Source organism: Pyrgilauda ruficollis, unplaced genomic scaffold (genome assembly GCF_017590135.1).
Source record: "Pyrgilauda ruficollis isolate IOZ18807 unplaced genomic scaffold, ASM1759013v1 scaffold53, whole genome shotgun sequence".
Taxonomy (NCBI): Eukaryota; Metazoa; Chordata; class Aves; order Passeriformes; family Passeridae; genus Pyrgilauda; species Pyrgilauda ruficollis.
The window spans coordinates 3,350,764-3,360,151 of record NW_024526933.1 but is presented as its reverse complement, the minus strand read 5'-3'; the positions used below and the strand labels follow the sequence as shown (position 1 = coordinate 3,360,151).

At 44.1% G+C, this 9,388-nt stretch overlaps 1 protein-coding gene across 6 annotated transcripts in view; it reads left to right on the top strand.

Annotated features, from left to right (window-relative positions):
• Positions 1-5,318: 5,318 nt before the first annotated feature.
• Positions 5,319-9,388, top strand: part of NTRK2 (neurotrophic receptor tyrosine kinase 2) — a 193,797-nt gene continuing 189,727 nt past the window's right edge. For all 6 annotated transcript variants that reach the window (XM_041480766.1, XM_041480767.1, XM_041480771.1 and 3 more), the window contains exon 1: positions 5,319-5,535. In XM_041480766.1, coding sequence (XP_041336700.1) covers positions 5,327-5,535 — 209 coding nt within the window. In that variant the 5' untranslated portion in view covers positions 5,319-5,326. The remainder of the gene's footprint in view (positions 5,536-9,388) is intronic.

Genomic DNA, 9,388 nt, shown 5'->3' with positions numbered 1-9,388 from the left:
GGAAGGGGCAGGGGTACAGGACAAGGCAGTGGTGAGGAGGAGGGGAGGCCCAATTGGGCATGTGGTGGAGGAAGATACCTTCCCAAGTCTATTTCAATTCTACCACCTTTGGGATGGTGTTTGCATTCATGCATTACCAGAAAGGTACTGGTGTAATCCTGTCATACAGAAAAAAGAATGCTGACTTGTTCTTCAGCAGAAAAAGGACATCCATTGGTCCTTACAAGCATTACTTTTACCACCCCCTCAAACAATACTCTTATTTTTTTTATAAATGAGAAGGCTCTTTCCTTCTAGTCTGTGATGTGTTTTCTTATTGATGAAAAGAAAGCAATTCTGGTCTCATAGCAAATGTGACCAAGCACAACCAGAACACTGTGATTAATACCTTGAGACATCAAGCAGAGAGAGGTTATAGGATGAGAGGCTGGATATCCATCAGGTCATGGAGGAGGCCACAGATTCAAAACCTTGTGGACATATGAAAAGTGGCTGTCCATGGTATGGACAGTGTCTCTAGGAGAGTGATTGTCCTTTTGAGAAGATCTCAAGTAGACATCTCAGGCAATATCGAACTGGACTCAAAAATTAAATCTTCAGATCCTTGTTTGATAGAAACATGGTAGTTAATAAACTTTTCCTTTGCCTTTCCTCTTTTTTCTCTCCTTCCCAAAATAAAGAGATGTGCTGATTTTCTTGAGCACAAGGTGGCAGGATTCAGCTTCACTTTAAAGCCAATGAAGGCTGAGCAGTGCTTCAAAGTGATAAGGTAAACACGCTACTAGGAATGCAAAATGAGGCAGGACAAAGTAGCTAGATAAATCTGCAAATAGGTGGGACACTGGAAAGATTAAAATGTAGGCTAAAACACTCGGAGAGTGCCTCATGTTTCGAAGTAATTTAGAAAAGTGTTGTATGGAAGCCAAATTTTGTCATTTAGGGAAAAGATGTAGGATATCACATAAGAGAAGGTACACCTCAGAGTAGCTGTCAGCCCAAAAGATGCTGTCAACTAGAGTTCATAGGCTTGCTCTGAGTCACAGTACAGACGTGTGTCTCTGACCACAGTTCTAGCTTGAACGCAAGAACATCTTCATGTGAAAAGTTTCATGGGAATTGGGATATTTCTCTGGAAAAAAAAATGTTTCTGAAAAGATCATAAGGTCACATGAACTGTCCAACCTCTCCCTCTTGCAACAGCTAAAAATTCTCAAACTGTAAGCAAAGTTTAAGCAGTTTATTTCTGCACAGTTTTGGTAAGACTGGTCTTTGAGTACACATTCCTTTGGATGGGAGAGGATACCACAGCACACACACAAATTATGTGGCCTTTACCTGTTCCCAGACTCTGTGGTATAATTCCTTATTCCTCCACCTAAATAACAGTACTTGCACAAGGAGTCTTTGAGTTTTCAGCTCCTACCTATTTTCCAGAAATACATGTTTAAATCTTTACAGATATTTACTATTCCTATGCTGTGACACATTCTTTATGTATGGTGTATGAGTTAAAGTTTCAAAACTTTTGAAGTAATCAAACACTCAACTTTAGAACAGTGATTTCAAACTATGAGTTTTTCAGCACCTTCAGGTTTTCCTTGTAATATATTCAGATGAAGGTTCTCCCATAACTTTATCTATGTCAGTAAAATAAAAATGGGCAAAGAAATGTGTATTGCAAAGGAACTGGGAAGTCATTGATTTGTTTTCACCTACCTAAGGCAAACCTCTTTACCAGCTCAGAAGAGGTTTACCTCATCTGCTCTGAGAAGGCTCTATTACTCAAGATGAGTGTTCTCTGAAGTGATCTATTTGCTGTGCTTAACTGTCCTTTTCAAAAGTTTTCATGATGTCAAACATTAATCTGCCTCGTTGTAAATCAAGTGTATTAATCCTTGTCCTATCCTATAGACAAAAAATATTACCTGTCCTTGTTACATATTTCAGGGGCGTTATTGAACTTCCTGTCAGACTTTCACAAACTGAAGAAAGTGAGCTCTTTCAGTCTTGACTCAATTCATATTTTCTAGCCCTCTGATCACACTCTATAGCTTTTTGATATTATAAAGTCTTTGCTATAATTTTACCACCCTCAGGATGATGTTTGGTCTTGTAGCATTACCAGAAAGCTACTTGTCTTTAGTGGTTTAGCTGTGGCTCTTCCTTAAATACTGATTCTTATTGTGGCTCTTCTTTAAGTACTGATTAATAGGAAGTACTTCAGCATTTTCTTTTCTACTTTCTTGAATCTGTGAGAAAAATATACACAGAAAACATAGAAATAAAACTTCTCTATGTAGAAATGAAGTCATGATTTACCATCAAATTTCTTTGTACAGCTACCCTCTAGTAATTCTAGAATTTAAAGACTCGAAGCAGGACCTATGCCTGTAGAAAGGGCTGCTGTTTCCCCCAGCAGCCAACAAGGGCATTTTTTGATGGAGCATTCTGTATCTTTCATTTTGACAACTTTGGTGGCCTGAAAATATGACACTTTTAGTTTGTTTCTTCCCACATTCTTCTCCCAGTCAATTTTGGTAAAATACTAATTTTAGGGAGAAAATAGATTTTAAACAGTATTTGGCAATTTAACCATCATGTTTTCATACCTGGCAATTTTTGGCATTGTCATATAGAAATCTATGCATCTCAAACCTTCTAAGACAAGTTTACTGTACAGTTCAGCAACACTCCTATGAGAAATATTTTGAATTGCAGCAAACATAAACTGATGTTTACCACAACAGGCGATAATACCCTTCTCCAAGTGTTGCCTCAAGCTTTATTTAACACTGGTCTGCAGCCTTATGGTTATATGATCTGGCCTACAGAACTTTACTTTTTCAACACTGTTGAATTATCAAATTAGCCAATTTCATCCAACTGCATGGTTTTATCTAAAACTTCTTTGGCAACTCCTCAATTTCACAGATTCACAGAAAACAGAGATATCTGTGAAAGAATAAGGTTCAGTATATGCTGATTAGTATATATGCTGATTCAGTATATATGATTAGACTAATGTGAGCTTGTTGCCAAAGAATCACTAGGACAGTTAAAATGGTATTTATTGCCCTAAAGAGGTGTTATCTTTGTGTTCCTCCAGGAGAGAGAGAGGGAATAAAGCACATTTTCCAAAGCTGTAAGGAGACTTGGCTGGAGAACAGTAATGCGGGTGTTGCAGCAAATTACAGGTTTCAAAATTTTATCCTGCATTAAGGCTCTTTCTCAAGGTTTTTTCTAATTTGCATCATATTGCAGTTTATGCTATTAACTTTTCTTTCTCTTTCCTCCAAATTCTTTAATAATCACCAACTTTTTCCTCTAGAAAATTGCTGCATGACATTTTAATTTTACTTTTTACCCCTCTGTTAATATTTTGTTCAGAGAAATACTTTACTTCCAAGTGCTGAACTTCATAGAAAGGCAGTATACTCAGAGTATCTATACAACAATTTTACTTAAACTTCAAAACTTTGGTTTAAAGGTATCATGACTGACAACACTTTTGATCTGTCTTTTTGTACAGTCTGCATTTATTGATTTATGGGGAGGTATATAATTTCTGTATGGTGTGTTTCAGCTAGGTATGGTCATGACTTTCTTAGTAGGATGTTCTTTTAATGCAAAATCAACCCATGCCTGGCCTACAAAGCCACCTGGTCAGATGTGGGTGTTCCTGTTAGCCTGAGCAAATGCAAATGAAATGGAGTGTGTTTTCAATTAGTAAGTGTCACATCAAATTGATTCCCAAGCACCTTCTAACAACATATTAACTGTTCATTCTGTACCTTTGTAATAGGAATTCTGTAACCTTTTTTTTCTTTAATTCACCCTTATTTAGTAACTTCAAAATACTCAGCTGGGTAACTAGGTAAGAAAGGACCATCAACATTTTTATACTTAATGGTGAGGTGGTAAGTGAAGAACCTGTTGTCACAGACGAAGGACTACCTGTCATGTGCCAGGACAGAAGCACAGAATCTCAGAAACGGCAATGGAAGAGCATCCCAGATCAGCTGGTCTTTGCACCTGCGAATACGTGACACACGTATGTCATTCAGACTTGCCTCAGCCTCGATGTACGGGAATGATAACTACTTCTTGAGGGGTGCCGTGCGCCTTCCCAGCCGGCGCCTGGGGGTGGGTGTGCGGCCGGGGCTGCGCGGCGCCCCGCGGGCCGGGCCGCGGTGCACGGCGGCGGCGGGACGCGCGGTGGCGCCTGCGGAGCGCTCAGCGCGGGGCACTGCGGCGGGATCCGGTGCACCGGCAGCGCTGCGGAAACCCGCAACCGGGGGTGGGGGCAGAAAAACGAAAAGCAGCCCCGACCGCGGAGCTGTCAAGGTGAAAACAAGGCGTTTTAGGGTCTCTCATCCGTCGTCTCCCGGAGTTCTCGCACCTTGCCCGTTTATTACCCGATGGCGAGCTCTCGCCCCGGCGGGCGTGCCAGGTGCCTCTCGGCACGGTGCCTCCGTCCGCCCGGCGGGGCACACAGTCCGCACAGGCGGCGGCGCGCTGCCCGTCCCGTGGGGTGCGTGTACGCCTGTATGAGTATGTGTGTACATGTACATGTACGTGCGAGGCTGAAAGCTCAAGTGCGGGCTGCCTATTGGTATCTGTTCTTCGGCACCCTCCCTTTCTTTCCCCCGTTCCCTCCTCCTCCTTCCCTTGTCTTTTTTTTTTTTTTTTTTTTTTTTTTTCATTTTTATTTCAGGCTCATTTTGTGGAGTTTCTGCCCCTCTCTGCGTCAGCCCCACGTCACTTTGCCGGCAGCTCCCCGTCTTGGGCTGGAGCAGGAGCCGGAGCTGCTTTATTATCAGCTGGAGGGAGGGAGGAGGAGACGGTGCATAAAGGGGCGAGCGCGGAGCTCTGAGCCCCGCCGCCGCCGCTCGCTGCGCCTCCCTCGCCGCCCGCTCGCCGTCCCTCTGGCGGGCAGCGGCCGCCCGAGCCCCCGCAGATAGGAGCGCAGCCTCCGCCACCTGCCCCCGCCGCCCCGCGCGTTTTGCAGCATCATCGGCAGCAGCCGCGGGGGCAGGCGGTGCCGCTGTCCGCCCGCGGGGCTAGGGGCAGGTGCCGCGCCGCGCCGGAGGCCCCTCTCACCCCTGTCGCTGCGGCGTCCAGCTCCGGCCCCCAGCGCCCCGCGCAGCGCCCGGGCGCTCAGAGCCGCGGGGCGCCCGTGGCTGCGGCTGCGGCGCGCCCATGTGAGCCCCGGTCGCGGGGTGTCCGCCCGCGGCGCGGAAGGCTGCGCACCCTCCGGCCGTGCGCCCCGGCAGCGGCGGCGGCGGCGGGAGCAGGAGGAGGCCGTCGGGGCAGTGCTGGAGTGAGCATGGTGTCCTGGCGGCGGAGGCCGGGGCCCGGCCTGGCGCGGCTGTGGGGCTTGTGCTGCCTGGTGCTGGGCTGCTGGCCGAGTGCGCTGGGCTGCCCCGCGTCCTGCGGGTGCAGCTCCTGGCGGATCTGGTGCACGGGATCGTCGCCGGGCATCGCCTCCTTCCCCGTGCCGCAGAGGAGCGCCGAGGGCGACAATGTTACCGAGATGTGAGTACGGCCCGGGGCCGGGCGCGGGGGCGACGGGCCGGAGCAGGCGGGGGAAGCTGCGGGCGGGGGCGGCGGGGAACTGACCCACGCCAGAGGCTTTTGCTCCGCAGGCAGATGCGGTGGCTGGAAGCCTAAAAGCCCCGTGTGATTTTATTTGGACGCGGCTTACCAGAGCTGCCGCTGCCAGCCCGTTTAGATGATGAATCCTAATTGTTCGCGATGTAGGTCGCGGGCACCGGGGCGGGGGGTCGGCAGCAGCGGGACCACGGGGCAGCCGGGGAGCGGGACGGGCCTGGGGCTTCGCCTCCGACCGGTGCCCCAGCTGCTGCCGAGGGGTGCGCACCCCTCAGCCCACACCTCTGCGGCGGCAGCAGGTATGAAACGAAGGGTTTTTCTATCTTTCTTTCTTTCTTTCTTTCTTTCTTTTTTTTTTTTTTTTACTTTCGTTCTCTCAGCTTATCGCTGCGAACCGAGGATGTTAGTGGGTGGCTTGCCCTTCACCCCAGATTTCTCCTGTTTTGGTAAAAAAAAAAAGAACAAAAAAAGAAAAAAAAAAAAAAAAGAAAAAGTAAAGGAAGTGATGCGGCAGAAAGTGACAGCAAACTGTCTTTCATACTCTAACCATAGGAATGCGAACCTGCTTTGACCTTCTCAGTGGAGGTGGCTGGAAGGGAAAAATACAAAACCTGCAGAGGAATGAACATAGGGCTGCTTGTCAGCGTTTGGGAGGGAATTAGACAACCCTAATTAAGAGTGAGGAAAAAAGTTTTTTCCTCTCATTGCCATGTGGAGCTTCCATCCTCATTGGCCTCAAAGACAGAATTTGATGAGGGAGTTCTGTAGCTTTTTGTGTTAAATCCGTCAATAGTTTCATAGTTCAGGGCACCGTGGCATTCATGTCCATTGCCTAAGAAAACCTCTTGCAGAGCAAAAAATTTTAGATACTGGATGTATAGATGATATATCTTGGGAAAAACCTTCCCAAACTGTTTTGTTGTATTTTCTGCACCCGTTTTTTAATTGCTTTCTGTGACATTTAATGTAAAAGATACCAGTATATTTGTCCCAAATCTACACAGATTTCTCACTATTTGTATTCTCCATCCTTCTTCTGTTTTTCAGTGTCTTTTAGAAGAAATAAAAAAGTACTGTGAAATACTGTGTGAGTTTAGATTAAATTCTAGCCCTTGGGCTGCATTCCTACAGTTCGTTGAAGTCAATTTGCTGCATTTCCCTGCATTTGCTTGGGGGAAAACCTGGAGGCATTAATTTCTACTACTCATGTATGGCCTACCTTTGGGAGATTTTTTAGGACCTGTGATAAAGAAATGGTCTTTCTGAGTTATAACTGTCACTGATTCAGATGTTTCTGTAGATTGCTTAAATAGCAAAAAAAATTACTTTGAGCTATGCCTCTGTGATCATTTTTATAGGCTTTGGTAGCCTTTTTATCCATTGCATTCTGTTTAGAAGTAACAGGGCAATTTTCATCTTGAATTTAATCTCTAGTTTGGAAGGCCAGAACAGAAAACACATAATGTAAATATGTTTTCTTCCATGATGAGCTTAAAATATGTCAAGTCATTTTACATTGATACTTTTGGCTTTAATTTTTCTGGTTTTTTTTAAGCATCGTTTTCTTTATTGCTCTTTTTGGTTTTTACTGTATAATTCTGTGACATTGCACATTGTTTTGTTTGGTGATCTAAAAATAATTTTGAGTCATGGATTTCTCAGGAGTTGCTGTTGCACGTATTTAAGATGGTATTTTCGTGTGTGCTTTTAACATAAAACACAGGGACCCTTTAATTAGTTTATAGACAAATTAAAAATTGAACTGCAGTAGCTGTCATATTGTTTCATTGTTTGAGCTCAGTAAACACTAAGTACATACAGAAGCAGTTCTAATACAGTAGGTACAGATTGTGAAACTGTTTATAACACCACAGACCTTGCTTAATTCTAGCTAAGAAACAGGTTTAAGAGACTGGATTGTTACATTTCACTTAGCTTCAGTGTAGCTTCAGGCCTCTTTCTTCTTTTATGTGCTCTGCAGATACATTCCGTTGGTCTCTGGTGGAATTACTCAATTACTCTTGGTATAAATAACATGTAGAAAGCATAAGACAATTAATTGGAAGAATTTATTTGCATGTATTTCGTGAGTATCTATTGAAATCAATCCTTCATTTGTTGGTTACGTCCTGGTCTTGACAGGAGTGCAGTCCTAGGCAAAACACCCACAGGCACCCAGGATGTGGATCCTGAGTTCAGTTCTTTACCCCAGCCACAGGCACTGGGAGCACTGAGATAACTGCATGGTCAGAGTGTGAAACCCATGGTGGTGCAGAGGATTGGCTCTGGGCCAGGTGGATGGCACTGAGCAGGCAGGATGTGAGTGGGCAGCCAGGGTTTTCCATTTGGCTTTAAGAGTTGGAAAAAGATGGGATGGTGCAGCAGGAATAACAGAGATGAGGTGCCATGTATCTGGCAGCCACCACCACCTAACACTCAGGTGTTTCACTGTTTGGTCCACAGGTGGATTGTGCTTTAGAGTTTATAAGCAGTCTCATCCCAGTCTAGCTATATCTTAATTCCTGCTGGGATTCAGCATCCAAATCTGTGGAGAGGGTACCTCTGCATCAGCCCTATGAAGGCCAGCTGCTGAAACTTGGTGTGGGAGGGCATAAGAGTATTTATGCTGGGTGCTTTCTTAGTCATCTCTCTTACTCTTTCCCTTCCTGGCTGTTTTTGCATAGTGCTCTACTCCAGTAAATTAGACAGATTTTAGATTTGCCCGGTTGGTTAAGATGATGGTGTGGGCTGGTCTTTATCTGGAAAACAAGTACTGGTGCTTATCATAACAGACTGTACTTGTAATAATTGTTTGGTCACTTTGGTATTATTGGAGATAAAGTGAACTCCAGAGTGAGATTCTGCATTAGGATAAATGGTATCAGTCATTGGTACATTAAAAGCCAAGGACCAAGAGTGACAAAAGCAGAATTACTTTATCAGCTTTGTAAAATCCATGCATTGCAGACACAATGGCAAATAAGTAGGCCTTGTCGAGATCACTCATACAAAGATATTGATAGGATAGTAAATGAGAAATTTTTAGAGTGGTCAGGACTTCGTGTAAAAGGACCAGTGTAATATTTTCTCATTAAGGAAAATGTATTGCTGTTGTATCTCAGTGTACATGACTCTTCAAATGACTTTGATTTAAAAGTGACATCTTGCAATACAAGTATATTGCTGGCCTAGCTTCACAGTTCTGCTGTCAAGTCATTAATATGTTTACTTATGATTATTCAGGTGAATGAGGTTTGAAATTAATTGGTGTTTTTCAGGAAGAACTGCTTGCCAACAAAATAGTAGGTGACTTTTAAGCTCTTGCCTATTAAAAGAGAGGTGATTGTGTATTGCGTACATTTCAAAACCACAAAATAAATTTCTAATGCAGTTATATAAAGCACTCTAGAATTGTTAATAAGTAAGACAGGATAAGTAATTTATAGAGTAAATTATTTAACAAGTCATGTGAGCTTGTGCTAAAAAAAAGTGCGTGTTTAAATTCATTGAAGCTCAGAGCTGTTGGTATTTTGAGTCTTTTTTATTCTAGATTTTGAGACTGTTGTAGATTTAATGTCATATGAAACTGTCTACAAGGCTCCTCAGCCTCTAGCCCCTTCCTCCTTAAAGCAACTTCTGGCTGTGCATCATTGCATGACTTGACTGGATTGAGAAGTTATTTCTGGTGACTTAGAATTGTATAATAAAACATGAGACACCAGGCTACAAATTATTAAAGGCGTTTTGGACAGTGGTGACGTAATAGCTTCATTTAGAA